Genomic DNA, 16,773 nt, shown 5'->3' on the forward strand with positions numbered 1-16,773 from the left:
GGAAGAGCGACTGGCGCTCGATGTAGGAAGGTTGGCCTCTTTTGGGCGAGGGGGATACACTTAAGATAGAAGCATCAGTCGAGGCAAATCAAATGGGCAAAAGGCGTAGGGAAATTGCTTCTCATAAGTAGAAGTGGACCTAAAGGACCCCAACTCTCCAGTCCCACTGCCTGGCCTCCTACCTGCTTGTGAAAATCAGGAAAGAAAAAAGAGAAGGCAAGAGAGAAGTTCGAGGTCAGTTTCTGCAAGTGGGGCGGGCGGTAGGGAGGCGGAGGACAGAGGGGAGGCGGCGCCAAGGGAGTTAAGCGGGGCCGACCCGGGAAGGGAAGGGTTAAGGGGGGGCCGTCCGGAGCGAGCCCGGTAGGCCCGCCCACCGGAGGGCGGGGGCGGGGCCTCTCAGAGTGAGCCCTTGGATTGGTCGCGGGGAAGGCGTTACGCTAGGACGGTACCAACAGTCGGGGGCCGCGGAGGCGGGGGGGGGGTGGGTGTGGGACCGCCGGCTTAGCGCGGGGAGAGTGGCCAGGGAATGGCCGGGCCGGGGGTGGGCGGGAGCCGCAGTGGCGGCGGCGGCTGGGGGCGGTGAGCGCGGCGTGGGGCTGCCCCTCCCGGGAGGCGGCGGGGGTGGCCGGGCCGCACCGCACCGCACCGCGCGGGCGGCCATGGAGCGAGCCTAGGGCTCGGCAGGTGAGCGGCGTGGGGGCGGGGAGGGCGCGCGACCCCCGCCCCCGGCGCGGCGGGCGGGAAAGTGCGGGCTGGCTCGCGGGCGGGGCGCGGTGCGTGGCGCGCGCCGGGCGGGGGCCGCTTGGGGGCGGGGCGCCTCCCCGAGGGGCCGGGCGCCGGTACCCGGAGCGGTCCCCGAGCGGCCGCTGGCGGGTCCCGGATCTGGCTCCACTGCTGCCTTGGAGACCGACCCGGGCCGCGCGCCCCGCCTTGCTGGCCCCCCGGCGGACTCCTGCGGGCGGGCGCGGCTGGAGGAGCGCCCGCTCGGCCCGCCTGAGGCGCGGCCTTACCTGGGGCCGCCGGGGGTCTTTCTAATGACCACCCCTCGCGCCCCGGCGCGGTCCCTAGAGGAGACTGGTCCCAGTGCCGCCCTCGCGTCCCGCCGAGCGCCCGTTGCGGCGGCCCGGGGAGGATCGCGCGCCCGCGGGCCCACCTCGTGGCCGAGAAGCGCAAGTGACCACCAGGCCCGAGGCGGGAGGCAGGGTAACCGTGCCCGGGCTCCGCGGTCTCTCGGGATCGTGCACCCCGCACTCGCACTCGGGCACAACTTAAGGAAATGATACGGTAGTCCAAAGTGGGTTGCGCTTGAGATTTCATTTCCGGGTGTGTGGGCCCCGCGATTAGAAGCGAACCGAAACGTTGCCTTGATGGATGTGAGCAGTTGTCAAGCTGCGCCCTTGATTGTGGGATCTGATAAAGAGTTTCGTTCTAAGCAGGCTTCTGTTGTCTGCAAGTCTTCCGGTAGGAAGAGAAGGGGTGGAAGGATGTTGGAGGGAAAGTGGAGACGACAGGGCGTGATTGGTCGTTATGAAATTTTAATCCTTTAAATGGCTATATTATACTTGGATGGGTGAGGAGTATGTGATTTAGGAAAATTAGAGATGCTTGATACTGCGACTTTGAGGCTAGGTAGGGCCAGGTATCAGTATCCTCTCCACCCAGTTTCCCTGTGGAGATTTGATTTCTCACCTTGAAAGGGGAAGAGGAATGTGGGATCTTTTAGCTTTTAAATTGTAGGACTTTATACGTTTATACATGAATCGGGTGATTAAGATTGATATTTCCTATCGTGTTATAAATTAATGCATAAATTTCATTGGGGTTGCTTTTAAAAATTGAGTTAGAGACCTCAGTGTGCTTATAATCCTTGAGTTTATGCAGAACCTTTGAGCTAAGCCTTAGAGCACTTCCACATATATTATTTATCAGCAAGACATGTCTTTGGGAAACTGAGGTACAGGTGTTAAAAATGCTAAATTATTTGCCTAGACTCAGAGCCAGCCTAAGGTAGATTTGAAATTAATGTTCTGTGTTAAATTGATAACTTTTCTGAAGTTTGCGAAGTTGTTGGACTTTGATCCCTGGAACCATACAATGGAATCAGTCAACAGGAAGGGTTTCCAGATTTCAAAGTGCTTATCAGAGGAGAATAAAAAAGCACAAGCAAGTAATTCAGATTCTCAACCTCGCTCACGATAAAGTGCGGTGATAGAATGGTCATGGCAAAAGATGATCAGGAAATCTCGGAGCTCACAGCTTCTCTTTCAGGGTGCCTTGTGAAAATGTGTCATTGATTTGTTCTGTTGTTTCTCTGAACCTAGTAGGAAAATACCTACTATAAAACAGTAGGAAAATAACCTAGTAGGAAAATAGGTTAAAGAGTGAAAGCTTGAAAACACATGTCCTGCTTTTCTTTCTGGGTACTCTGAATTAGGGAACAAACATCACTGTTTCTGTCATCTAATCTTAGATGTCTTCTCATGATTTGATGTTGAGTTCCTAGTTCTTTGACTTTTAGTCCATTCTCTTGATTTCCATCTGTAGAATCCAGCTCTCTCACATGCCCTTAAAGCTTCTTCTGTTTATCTTTTTTGAATATTGAATTTCTAAATGAAATTGTTCGTTTGTTTGTTTGTTTGCAGGGCAGACTTGAACTTCCCACACTTGGTGTGACCATCATTTCCATGGTGTAAACCCTGAAGTCAGTTACTGCAGCTCTTGAACTGATAACCTTTAAAAATAGCAGCCACAGTGGTTGTCTCTTGATGATTGGTGCAGTCTCATAATAGAAGCAGAGGCTGCTCTTTGTATTCTGTGGCCACAGTTGCAAACAATAAAAAGGAGACAGCCTTCTGAAGCTGATGTCTGGTCACCCGGGGACTAAGTGCCATGTGGTTTTGTAGATTGAGGTAGGAAGTATAGTTACAATGAGGCACTACAGTTTGTTGTAATAGTGATGATAATTGGCATACTTTTCTCTCTGCACCTAACAGCGCCCAGTAGATGTGCAAGAAATATTTGGTGGTTGAACGAATGAATGGCAAACAGTATGAAGGAAGGGGAAATACTCTAGTGTATAAATTGCTGAGTTCCTGTTTTTATTAAGGGAAAGACAAGAGAGCGTGTTTCAGATTACTGTTGAAAATTGCCGTGAAGATGGGTATCTGTACAGGGTGTTACTTGCTGGAGCGGCCTTGAGATTTGATTCTGTGATTGTATGCTGTTCTAGCCCCCTGCAGCCTCTGGGCAGCCGTTGGTGCCCGGTCAGGTGCAGCTTCGCAGACTTGCTCCTGCAGCCTTCTCTGGCTAGACTAACTGAGCAGTTGGATTGGTAGTCAGTATTTTTGCTTTAATTGAAGAACTGGAGCTCTTGGTGATGGCCTCACTATTATCATTGATCCTGATTGTCCCATCCTTCTCATCCCTTACAGAGGGTCACGGGAAAGGAGAGCTGTCCCTCCCGGAAGTGCTTCTCCAGCAGCTCCTTATTCCAAACCTGTATTATTTCTCCCTCTTTTCCTTCCTTGAGCTGCCTCTGTGACCCCTAAGGACTAATGAATTCATTAGCACAGACCTGGGGAATGGAAGACCTTACTTTGCAACTGAAGGCAGCTTCTGACCAGCTTCTGATGTCAGCCAGACTGCTAGAGGCCTCCAGGAGAGAATATAATGCAGAGATCTGACTTGTGATTTTGTCTTTCCTACGCAAAAGCAAAAGAGGAAAGAGAGGCCTAGCACCCGGCTTGATGAGTCTTGGGGGTGCAGGTGTCATCCCAGTATGAGATAAGAAGTGGAGCCTGATGCAGAAAAGAGATAGCTTTGGTGTGTGTCTAGAGGTCTGTCCTTTCTGGCAAGGTGACAGTCCAGTGGAGGGGAGGATACTAATTTGGGTACGTGATAAAAGGAGGCGAGGGCCTATGAAATTAGGAACGTGTAACAGAACCAAGTACAGGGGTGAGTCCGTCATACCATTCTCTCCAATGCTTTCTGCCGTATGTACCTAGCAGTGCCTCCCTCATCTTATTTGTTTAGGGAATAAGTCTTATCTGTGAAGTTTCTTGTTTTCTGCTTACTGTGGGGAAATTTTTATAATGTGTTCTGTGCTTTGTTTGCTTTTTAAACAGTATAGTTTCGTGTTTCTTTTATTGACTTGAGGTTGTGGTACTGGCATCCGTTACTGACCGTGATGGAGCCGGGCTTCGAAGCGATTGAGATACGTATGTTTGCCGTCCTCTGCTTTTTGAATTCCTGACTCTGCCTTTAATAGCCTGCCTCTTCTTTCACAGGGGGGAAGTCGTGCTTTTGCTGTTGTTCGTGTCCCTGCCGCCCTCTTTTACATTAGCGGCTTCTGGTCTTCTGTGGAGTAGCAGCCCCGGTAACTCTGCTTCCTGATGGGACATGAAGCAGCCAGGTGGGCTTTGCGAGGGTCTGCCGCGCCTCTCCGTTAGCGGATGGACTTTGGAACCATGATTTGGCTGCCCAAACACCTTTTGTGGATGCCTCGTTTCTTACCCTTGGTTTAGATAACAGACGTGCACCCTGTTGAGGTGCATTTATGTTTGTGTAGTTCTTCGGCAGAAAAGAGAAAACGATAGGAAGGTACCAGCGGTGGTTCTCATTTCGGAAAGCATCGCCAGTGACACCTGAAGATCGGGCTCCAGCCCTGTCTGGTGTCATTCTCGGGCAGTGTCTTGGGCCATCTCCAGTCTTCCTCTTAGCATTTGCAGATCGCCTTTGCTCCCAGTCCCAGCCAATGGCAGAAACAGGCTTGGCAGTAGCAGTGGCCTTGAAAGGTGGAAGTAGGGCACGGGGCGGCAACAATTTAAAATTGGGTGCATAATACGTATACGTATACATATGTGATATTTCTGCATTGTTTTACTGTGCTATGTATCTGAATTCATCACAGGACCTAGTTTCTCTGTGTCTGTAAAAGAGGCCATCTTTAGACCAAGGAGCTGAAGACATTTTTATAACCATGCAGGTTTCCCTCCCTTGTTCTTCACTCCTTTTATTTGGTGGGCATCTATTGAGTGGCTCTCCCGCACCCTGCACTGTGCCAGCTTATGGGGAAGTACAAAGAGTAAAATACATCCCCTTTCCTTGAGGAGCTCACAGAATAGGAGAGGAGATAGGCATGCCCAAAAATGTGTGTGTGTGTTTATATTCATATTTTAACAAAGGGATCGTGCCTGGAGCCACTCAGCCTCAATTCAGCCCAGACCTGCTTGGGGTTCTGCTGTTTCTAGAGTGATCTGTGGCCCGTCAGCTTGACACACCCAGAGCGTAAGGTTAATAATGTGAGGTGTTATTGTTGCATAAAGCTAATATACCTTTCCAGAACTGTAGCGAATGGAGCAATATAGACGGAAAACAGGAAAATCTGAAGGATAATATTATATTCTTTGAAATTCCATATTTCCACACTATTCTGGGAATTACGTTCTATAATATAGCTTTCAATGGTGGTTATATACTGACAATTGAGCAGTGAAATAAATACCTAGAACTTGGGAAGTTTCGTTTTACCTGGCCCACTTGAAACAGAATGCAAATTCTCAGGCATTTCCAGAGTTTCTGGATCAGGGAACACTGCCTGAGTTGGTTTTTTGGAACAAACCTCACTAGCAGTATGAGCTAAAGATTTTTTTCTTTTCCTTTTTCAAGGAATAGGGTTAAAGAGTTGCCCCAGATCAAGGTTTAAATGGCACAGGTTTGCAGGAATTGAATTTTTTTCCGGAGGGCACAAACACTCTCTATTGCCTATTTCATTTTTGCTCTTACAGCCCAGAAGAAAGGCTACCTTAACATTTCCTTAACGCCTAGTGATCATTTTAGTTACCTTCCTTCATGGGACACAATCATGTAAGGGATTGTGAGTTTACAGATCTGAACAAATGTTGAAGTGAGAACAGTGGGGGGGAAAGTAATACTCAGAGTAATTTGGACTATGTGGGAATTGGATTTTCTATACCTATAGCTTTTAAGTTACTCTTAAGGCCTATCTTAAGAGCTTTAGGACATGTAAAACTATCATCCTTTTTTTTTTAAGTTCATTTATTTATTTTGAGAGAGAGAGAGAGCGCGTAAGTGGGGAAGGGGGAGAGAGAGAGGGAGAGAGAATTCCAAGCAGGCTTCATGCTGACACAGCAAAGGGCCCAACACCGGGCTTGAACTCATGAACTGTGAGATCATGACCTGAGCCAAAATCGAGTTGTACGCTTAACCAACTGAGCCACCTAGTCTCCCCTTAATTTTTAGAGAGAGGGCATGAGTGGGGGAGAAGGGTAGAAGGAGGAGAAAGAGAGAATCTTAAGCAGGCTCCATGCTGAGCATTGAGCCTGACGCAGGGCTCAATCCCATGGCCCTGGGATCACAACCTGAGCCAAAATTAAGAGTCACATGCTCAACCGGCTGAGCCACCCGGTGCCCCCAAAGCTATCGTCTTTAAAATAGAGAGCTAATTTTCCAAATTCAAAAGGATTGTGAAGGGGTGCCTGGGTGGCTCAGTCGGTTAAGCGGCCGACTTCGGCTCAGGTCATGATCTCGAGGTCTGTGAGTTCAAGCCCTGCATCGGGCTCTGTGCTGACAGCTCAGAGCCTGGAGCCTGTTTCAGATTCTGTGTCTCCCTCTCTCTGACCCTCCCCTGTTCATGCTCTGTCTCTCCCTCTCTCAAAAATAAATAAAACATTAAAAAAAATTTTTTTTTCAAAAAAGGATTGTGAAGGCATTTTATTTCCACCTTTTTTGTAGAATAGAATCACTTAATTCCTCCCATTGTTGAACGTGGTAGATGTGAACTTTGTAGAGAAGAGAAATAGGTGGGTCCAGTTAGTGACATGGCCTCCCAGTCTTCTACTTCACATGGTACCCACTTTGAAGATACCTACTTGCTTATAGTCTTCGCTGCTCTTCAAACTTAGGAAAGGATTTGGCTCAGAAGACAATACAATCATTGAGGATTATTTTCTTTGTCATTCTTTCTCCTTTCAGGAGGTCATCTTTGGGTTTTTGATCTTATAGTAATGACTAACAAGTGATCACTGTGGGTTGCCCAGGCACTAACTTTAACACAGTGAATGTGGTAATGTTCATTTTTAGCAACTCTGTGAGTTAGGCAATAGTGTTCTTACTTCACTTTTCATATGAAAAAACTGAGGCCCAGGGAGGTTAGGCATTAAATCGCTTTCCCAAGAGCCACAGTAGGTGGTAAAGCAGGTAGTCGGAATCCGGAGCACAAACTCTTAACCATTCTGCCTCAAAAGAGTTACGTTTAGAATAAGCAGCTATTTCCTATTTTGTTTTATTTTAATTCCAGTGTAGTTAACACAGTGTTATATTAGTTTCAGGTATAAAATATAGTGATTTCAACAATTCTATACATTACTCAGTGCTCCTTAAGATAAGGACTCCTAATCCCCATCACCTGTGTCACCCACCCACCCCCACCCGCCTCCCCTCTGTTAACCACCAGTTTGTTCTTTATAGTTAAGAGTCTGGGTTTTTTTGTCCCCCCTCCCCATTCATTTGTTTTCTTTTGTTTCTTAAATTCCACATCCAAGTGAAATCATAGGGTATTTGTCTTTAAGAAGCTATTTCTTAAGCAGAGAATTAGCAGGAAAAGGAAAACTAGATGTAGATACTGATTAATATTGTTTGATATTTTTGGTTTCGTGGAAGACTGCTATTTGAAGGTGAAAAAGAAGAGTATGCTCTCGTGGTAGGCAGTGCATGGCAATGCAAGAATGGGCTGGTTTCCTGGGGGATACTCAGGATTTAGCCGGGTAATAAACACGTGATGCTCTTTGGTATTGGTGGTTTTGACTTGCTGGAAAGAAGGAAGCACACAGTGCTAGGTGGGACGATTTCTGAATGCTCTTGATTTTCCTCAGAATTGCCAGTAACCAGCAGGAGAAACTGCATTTATTTCTAGGGGGCGGGTAATAATAATGTAGCCCAATGCTCTGATGCCGCTACCCATTAAAAAACAAAAGGACATTATGTCAGACTTAGCTCAGGGTGAAAGTGTGTGCGTTTCTAATACTTTTTGTACTAAAAGGTTGTGATTTTTGCTATTATTTAGGCTTTGGCTGAAGTATGAATGGCAGGTTTTATAAACTGGGCATGTGTAGTTGTGTGAGGGTGTGAGGTTAGTCTCCATTGTTCTAAAGTATGTAAATGGATTTTAGTAAATGATCCAGTTCAGAGTCCGTTTTTTCTTGTGCTACCTTAAAGGGACCTTAATTCTCTATCTTCCTAAGTGTCTACCATGAAGACAGAAATGGTGTGTAACATTTCATTTCACAGTGAGTTTACTGCTCTGTGGAAGGCATTAGTAATTATTTACAAATATGACCTAACAATTGATTATTCCAGTGTTTATATTTAATGGTTAATTTAATGTTTTCCCTTCTTCCTGAGAGAATTGTTTTTAGTCACATGATTTATTTCCGTGTCTTCTCCCTCAATATTTTTAATGTCTCCAAAATAGTTGATAAGGGCAGACTGTATGCGAAAATGTTGTATTTTACAAACCACCCCAAAATGTAGTGGTTTAAGATAGTGATTTGTTCTTTCTCACCATTGTGTAAGTCAGCTGGGCTCAGCTGGTTGGTTGTTCTGCCCAAATGGTTTCTAGACTGGGATCACACGTGTGACCCCATTTGACTGGGACCTCTAATAGAACTGGGGTGGCTTCACTTCTGTGTCGGGTACTTGAGCTGAGGTGGCCAGAATGGGTAGGTGCTGGCCAGGCCCCTCTCCATCTCAGTCCCTCCGCATTCAGTAGTCTAGCCCAAGCTTCTTTGCATGGTGGCTGGGTCCCAATAGGAAGCTGCCAGGTCTTTTAAGGGCTGGGCCCAGACCTGGCACACAGTCATTCCATTGCATTCTGTTGGCCAAAGCAAGTTACAGAGCCAGCCCAGGTTCCGGGAGGAGAAAAAATAGATTCTACTTCGTGATGGGAGGAATTGTTGGTGTCTGTCTTTGTAGACAATCAACCAAAAACTCCTAAGTAGATTCAGGTCTTACCTCTTCTTATCCCCACCAGACCTTCAGAGCTTTGCTGAAACCCGCAGTTACTAAAGAAGTTCGTAAAATGGTCCCTGTAAGTCCTACTCAGGATCAAGGGTGGGAGGTTATGTGAGTACATATGATTATAAGGTATATAATAAATTCTTCCTACTTTGCCTGAAATCTCCTTTGTTAATAGCCTTCTGCATGAAATGTTCATACTGAACATTGTGAGCACTTTATACTCACAGGCATGTTACATTCCATTTATGTGGAAAGAATGTTATTTGACCATTGAATTGAAAAGATAAGGAAAAGTTCTTACTGAAACTTTCACTTTTAGTTACTCCGCACAAAGGTTGGGATTTCTTCTCCATGACTTGAGGAGAAATAGTATAAGGATGTCAGTTGATCCGAGGGAGATTCTAGGGTGCACAGATGCCAGTGAGACTTGGAACGTCACTGGTGGCTTGTGGGAGTTCCTCCTAAAGTAGGAAGTGAGGGGCCGGGTGTTCACAGGTTCCTCAGCAGCTGCATAAATTGAATGTTATCACACCATGAGTTAGACCTGTGCACTGCCATGTTTTTCTGCATATGTCCCTCCAGACATCAGCTAAATTCTTGAGTGGAAGACTTCATACTAAGACCTCCCTTTTTTTTTGCATTTTCTGCAGAATCTATATCTCTTCTCCCCCAAGCAACTTAATAGTCCTGAGTTTGTCCTTATAAAACACTTTGTTACATATGTAGGATGGTGTGTGTGTGTGTGTGTGTGTGTGTGTGTGTGAGAGAGAGAGAGAGAGAGAGAGAGAGAGAGAGAGAGAATGAAAGTAAATGAGCCTCCATAGCAAGCCTCATTTAGCTGATGGAGCTGCAGATGAAACCAGGGTTCAGGAGGAAAATTTCTTATAAAGGTCTACCTTCCAGAACTCCAATTTAAGAGCTTATGCCAGCTTTTAGTGTGAAGACGACCATTTACATTGCCTTTTTTACATTTAACGTTTTTTGAGTTATGTTATTGCCTTGAGTCTGTTTGTTCTGTGAGGTAGGCTCTGTTCCACATAACAGAACCATTAAAATAAATGACCATAATATAAACTGGACAGTGTTACACTGTTGGAAGCATTTCTGAGAGGAGGTGAAGGCATAAAATAGAGCAGGCAGACTCCTCTGGGAATGCAAGTGAAGTTTTCATGAATAATTTGGAATGTAGCCAGTGAGTTTGGTTTAATTTCCTTTGAAACGGGGTATCTTCTTAGAAACCCAGTTTGCGGAGAGTATGGTAAGTGTGCCGTTGTTTCCAGCAAGAGAAGAAGATAATACGGCACGGAAACCCTGTCTTGGGTATCCTACCCTCTCAAGCATGCAGGCGTAGAGGGGAGCATCGTAAAGAGTAAGAAGTATGCCATCACTAGAGGATGGTATGATACCGTATCCTGCATCTCATACATTTTTCTGGAATAGGAGAGACTTTTTTTAATTTTTTTTTTTTTTCAACGTTTTATTTTATTTTTGGGACAGAGAGAGACAGAGCATGAACGGGGGAGGGGCAGAGAGAGAGGGAGACACAGAATCGGAAACAGGCTCCAGGCTCCGAGCCATCAGCCCAGAGCCCGACGCGGGGCTCGAACTCACGGACTGCGAGATCGCGACCTGGCTGAAGTCGGACGCTTAACCGACTGCGCCACCCAGGCGCCCCGAGGAGAGACTTTTTTGTAGAAGTTCCACTATGATCTCTACATTGTCGATTTCTTAAATATCTTTGGCTTACCCTGTGCGCTGAAGGAACGGCAACTTTCCAGCTAAAGAAAACCTTTTTCTGAACTGTCCATGTTTCTTCAGAAAAAGAAACAATACCCTGAAACTACCAGCTAAACCGAGCAGAGTGTCGTGTCGTTAGAGAAGTAGATTGCCCAAAGATGGTAAGCAGATAGATAAAGGAGAGCCAGCATTAAGTGCCGCACACTCATGTGATTCTGAACGTCAAAGGAGATTAACGCCACAGTCCCAAGATCTTTGTAGTGGTTTGTTCAGCGTAGGTGAATAAAGCATCCACCTTACTGTGCGAGGTACCGTAGGGATCGCAAAGACAGGTAAGATCACCAAGGAGCCAAGTTTCGGAGAGGGCAGTTGAGAACTACGTAGCAGAAGATACTGGATGAGGCAGAGTGTGGTGAAGGCGTGCTCTAATGGACAAAGGTTTCTGTAGGGTGTGAAGAGGGGCCGGAAATGGCCTCGGAGATGGCCCTTGAAAGATAGATTAGGCTTTAAACAGGAGAAAATGGGGACAAAGGGTAAGAGCAAGAGGTCTTTTGAGGGAGTCCCCGTGTGAGGAATGACAGGGCGGAGGTCAGCCCCACACGTGGCAGGGAGGGCAGAGCCTGGTCATGGTCCGTCTGAGTTGAAACTGAGGAACGGTGCTGCCTGGCAGAGCAGACCGCGGAAGCCCGTGCAGAGGGCGGCTCTGATGCCTGGCTAAGGAACGTGGGGAAATCAGAAGCGGTGTGTGATGAGGCGGGCGACTGTGGCGCATCATCTGGTCTGCGCTGGAGAACCTGGAGGCCTGGAACGCAGTTCTTTCCGTGATTCAGCAGAAGGGGATGAGCACTGGGTTACGTTGGTGGCTGTGGGAACGAAGGGCACCTGTCTTTCCTGCTCTGCCAGGATGTGGCTGGCGATTGATCACAAACACGGAAACTTGTTTGGCCTCTTGCACCCCGTGCTCACTCCCGATCTGCAGAGGTAAATGGTGAAATAACTTAGCAGTTGAACTCTTCCTTCGTTCACTTCACGTAAACCCCTCTCGTAGTTGAGTGGGTGAATTGTTTGCGGCCCCGAATTGCTGAACGGGTGCTTCTGAGGCCTATTCAGAAGGTAACGAGATTTCCCATTTTAAAAGCGCACAAAGACTGTGGAACGGGACCGTTTGGTCTGAATTTTGGAGCTGCTGGAACTTCCTGTTGCTTTAGTGATCAAAAACAAACACACCTCAATATCCGTGGCCTTTATGCCGAATGTTTAGATATGATAGGTTTATACAGCACGAGGGAGGAACTTAGCCCAAATGAAATGAGCAGCGGCCCTGGAAGTTTGGGGGTTAACCAGAGTCAGTCCTGGCGGACAGCCGCCCCACTTGCCCCTCTGCGCCTGCCCCTCGTGCCAGTGGTGCCAGGCCCGTGGGTGGTTGCGGCTGGAGGTACTGAGGAAGCGGACGCTGACACAGCCAGATTTCCACGTTCCCTTTTGTCACTGCAGCCGAGACGGGTGCCGTTGAACAGATCACTGGAGGAGCGGAGGATCACGGAAGGAGTTGTGTGGTGCGTGGGTCGTGCTGGAACCAGCGGTCTCTGGATTCTGCTCTCAGGCTAGCGCTCGCTCTTCACCGTAATCACAGAGAACCATCTTACTGAGTTTCACACCAAACTCCGTACCATCACAGTTACATTTTGGATGCACTTGAATTGCCTTTGCCTCAGCTGACAGTGTTACGTGCTCCCTGGGAGAAGGATGCTGAAACAAAACAGGTGGCTGGAGTGAATTAGAATTAGAATTTGACTCTCCCTTTCCTCTTCGTCACCAAAACGAACCGCAAAGGGGAGGTTAATCACCAAGCATGAACTGCCTGGCGGCAGGCTCACCGCAAGGTGATGCCCTCAGAACACGCCGTTGCCCTGGTCCACTGTGTTTGGAGGGGTTTCCAGCTGTTCCTAGGAGAGCAGTCTCCAGTTTCGGCGGGAGGGTCTCAGCCCGACGTTCGCCCTTTTGTATTGGCGTGATTTCTTCGATTGATGGTTTGAGTTGTTAGATGAATCGGAGGGTGAAGCCACACCCTGCTATCTTCTTGTCACATTTGTCTTAGCCAGCGCTGTGCTGTCAGTAGGCGTCCAGCTGGCAGGCTTGCGCGTGTTTTTAAATGGCCCCGTGGAGTGGAAAGCAACCTGTCCGCATGCAAATGAGACCGCACTGTATGTTCTTGCAGAAATCTTGTGTGTGGGATCTGTTCGCTGGGGATCGACCGGAGCGTGGTCAGCCCCATGCCGGAAGCAGTGCTTGCCCATATCTGTGGCGCCCATCTCTTTGTTACATGCCCGACCGGTCCAGACTTCATAATGTTGCCATAGTACCACGTTTCATTAGTTTTCTGGTCATGTTCTACTAATAGCCAGATGGCATAGGGATATGTTTTTCCTTTACTTAATTTGTCCAGATTTCATTATCCCTCTTTTACAGGGATTTTAATTTTGAAAAATAATTAGTGGGAGACTGATGAAGCAGAGATGCGTGCCTGGGCGTTGTGTTTAACTACGTGAGCAACAGATAATGACACATCCAGGCTTGCTGGGGGTTTGGATTCGGAGGAGTTACTGCTCTCCTCTGTATCCTCTTTGGCATTTTTAGGAGTTCCTGACTTACAACATGTCATAAAACTTACATTTAGAAAAGATGAGAACTGGAAAGTTACCAAATACTGGTGGTTTTGGATGTTCAGAAATCCTTGATGGATTTTGAAAGGTAAAAATGAAAGTTAAGGAGTTACACGTATCTTAGTGTTTTACTTTTGTTGTGCTCTTTCCCATTGTTTTGGTGTTTTGGCATTTGTAGCCATTCAAATGGCTCCTAGATGGGTCTGCACCCTCTTAAGACAGGAGTATTTGCTTTAAAATTTTCATTGTACCTGGTGTTTACTTGTGAGGTCCTTCCCCAGACCAGTCGATTTGAAATTACTGGGTCTTCTCAGGCTTTAGGAATAGCAAGGATAAAAGGGTGAGTTATATATCTGAGGCTTGCAAACCATTCAGGGCTGGAAGGACAGAATTTCTGACTTAATTTTGCTTTATACTTGGGCTTACAGGAATTGTGGGAGGCGCTCCTGTGAAGAAATGGACCAGTGTGCGTAATCATGGAATCTCCTTGCTAACCTGCTCTCCTTGAGAAGTGAGAGAGAGAGTGGGTCGGGGAGAAGGAAAAGAGGTCAACATGAAGCTAAAGCAGCGAGTCGTGCTGTTAGCAATTCTTCTTGTCATCTTTATCTTCACCAAAGTTTTCCTGATTGACAACTTAGACACATCAGCGGCAAACCGAGAGGACCAGAGGGCTTTTCACAGAATGATGGCTGGCTTGCGGGTAGAGCTGGTGCCCAAGCTGGACCACACCTTGCAGTCTCCCTGGGAGATTGCAGCCCAGTGGGTGGTTCCACGGGAAGTGTACCCAGAAGAGACCCCAGAGCTGGGGGCGATCATGCATGCCATGGCCACCAAGAAGATCATTAAAGCTGATGTGGGGTATAAAGGGACACAACTGAAAGCCTTACTGATACTTGAAGGAGGACAGAAAGTCGTCTTCAAACCTAAGCGGTAAGTCTTCTTCTCAGGAGGTAGTTATATTGTGCTAGTTGGTTGATTCAAGTAACTCGAAGTTTATGGAAGACTGTTCATCACCTTCTCTTAGTCTTCTCTCCAACAACATGAGCGGAATAGACTACAAGACCTCTGAAGTATTTTCCAGCTCTTAGTGTTCTGTGATTCTCTGGGACAGATTTGTAGGAACATATTTTGGCTCTGTATAAGACTGAACGTTTTACACTTAGAGCTCTCCTTGATTTCTAAATTTATCAAATATGTTCTGTGTGCCAAATGTTAGAGATACAAAATGAATTGGTTGGGAAATAAGCGACTTGTCACCAGAAGTGTGCAGTTAGAGGCCGGATAACCAAGCACACATCAGGGGTGTGGTGGAGTAGGAGTTACCCACAGCTTGAGTGGGTTTGGACAGGTGACTGAAGTCTAAGGACTGAAGCTGTGATTCTTTCACATGGGTTTTGTTTTGATTTCATTTTAATTAATAAACTTTATTTTTTGGAGCAGTTTTAGGTTCACAGAAAAGTCGAGGGTGTAAGTTCAGAGAGTTTGTCCCCCCGCCCCCCCGCCTCAGTTTCCCTATAATTAAGGTCTTCCACTAGTGTAGTACATTTATTGCAGTTGATGAGCCAGTAGGAATTTATTAGCTAAAGGTCACTGTTCGCAGTAGGGTTCATGCTCTGTGTGGTACATTCTGTGGATTTTGATAAACCTCTAATGACAAGTATCCACCATTACATTATCACACAGAATGGCTTTCCCATCCTAAAAATCCCGTGCTCCCATGTTCATCCTCCCCTTCCTCCCTCAGACTCCTAGCAACCACTGATCTTTTTACTGTCTCCATAGTTTTACCTTTTCCAGAATGCCATATAATTGGAATCCTACCTTTGTAGCCTTTCAGGGTGAATTCTCTCACTTAGCAAAATGCATTTCAGTTTCCTCCATGTCTTTTTGTGGTTCGATAGCTCGTTTCTTTTTATTACTGAGTAATATTCCATCGTCCGGTTGTACCACAGTTTGTTTCTCCATTTACCTACTGGAGGACATCTTAGTTGCTTCCACATTTTGGCAATTATGGATAAAGCTGCTACAAACGTTCATGTGCAGGTTTTGTGTAGAAGTAAGTTTTCAGCTCATTTGGGTAACTACCAAGGAGCACGTTTGCTGGATCATATGGTAAGAGGATGTTTAATTTTGCAAGAAACTGCCAAACTGCCTTCCTAAGTAGCTGTGCTATTTATATTCCCACCAGCAGTGAATGAGCGGCATTGGGTGCCTCACCAGCATTTGGTGCTGTCAGTGTTGGGGGTTTTGGCCGTTCTGATATGTGTGTAGTGATGCCTCATTGTTTTGGGTTTCGGGGTGTGTGTGTGTGTGTGTGTGTGTGTGTGTGTGTGTGTGTGTGTTTACCTGTTTTAAGGAGAGAACTGGGCCATTCTAGTTACTTCAGTCCAAAATCTGAAAAAGTGGGCTGAATTATATGTCATTAGATGATGATCCCTTGGAGACTTCTCCAAGGCTCTACAGAGATCATTTGTTTGGCAATTCTATAGTATAATTAATATTTTTAAAAGTTTCCTGTGAGTATATGAATTCGAAATAGGTTAACATGATGGTGATTCATATTCTTTTGCCAGGAGTTAGTTACCAGTGAATTTTCTCAAAGTTTATAATGTCTAAAATTTTCTATGTACTAAACATTTTTCTCATTCCTTAATAGGGCTTTTGAGAGAATTATAACCGATACCTTTGGGTCTCTTTCCGGTGGGAGAAATGTGGGGTAAAGATGTACAAAATTCAACTGTGATAAGAGTAGTTAGCCTAGCTGTCTTCATGACCCAACCATCAATAGATAGCATACAGCCAGAGAACAAATACATTGGGATCCCAGAAATGGAAGAAATCTGTATTTGCCTGGAACTGGGAAGTGTGATGTATGGAAGATGTGGAAATTAGGAAAGGAAACATACGGCATGCCTTTGGAGAATAGAAAAGTCTGATTGGCAGGTGATATGGAAAAAGTACGATTCCGTGGGCCCTGCGACATAATTTCCATTGAATGCACACCATTCTCCAGGCTCTACACTAAGTACTTTTGTATCTGTCAATGCTTTTAGCTTTTACCACGACTGTGGGCGGTTACACTTAAGTTTATTTATTTTGAGAGAGAGAGTGCGAGCAGGGGTGGGGCAGAGAGGAAGAGACAGAGAGGATCCCAAGCAGGCTCCGTGCTGTCAGTACAGTGCCCAACGTAGAGCTCGAACCCACAAACCATGAGATCATAAACCTGAACTGCAACCAAGGGTTGGATGCCCAACCGACTGAGCCATCCAAATGTCCCTACACTTCTTACTTCTAGAATAAGAAACTGAGGCTAAGAGAGAGTAACTGACTTGACAAG

General features: G+C 46.4%; 1 protein-coding gene across 10 annotated transcripts in view; it reads left to right on the forward strand.

The window, feature by feature from the left end:
* Positions 1-429: 429 nt before the first annotated feature.
* Positions 430-16,773, forward strand: part of FAM20B (FAM20B glycosaminoglycan xylosylkinase) — a 44,310-nt gene continuing 27,966 nt past the window's right edge. The window contains exons 1-3 of one of the 10 annotated variants that reach the window (XM_047841328.1): positions 588-684; positions 4,287-4,411; positions 13,865-14,366. In XM_047841328.1, coding sequence (XP_047697284.1) covers positions 13,990-14,366 — 377 coding nt within the window. In that variant the 5' untranslated portion in view covers positions 588-684; positions 4,287-4,411; positions 13,865-13,989. Of the gene's footprint in view, positions 446-564; positions 685-824; positions 1,295-4,286; positions 4,412-10,657; positions 12,537-13,864; positions 14,367-16,773 lie in introns of those variants that run through there. The other 9 variants (XM_047841334.1, XM_047841324.1, XM_047841327.1 and 6 more) reach the window with 9 other exon arrangements.

The sequence above is a fragment of the Prionailurus viverrinus genome, chromosome F1 (assembly GCF_022837055.1).
Source record: "Prionailurus viverrinus isolate Anna chromosome F1, UM_Priviv_1.0, whole genome shotgun sequence".
Taxonomy (NCBI): Eukaryota; Metazoa; Chordata; class Mammalia; order Carnivora; family Felidae; genus Prionailurus; species Prionailurus viverrinus.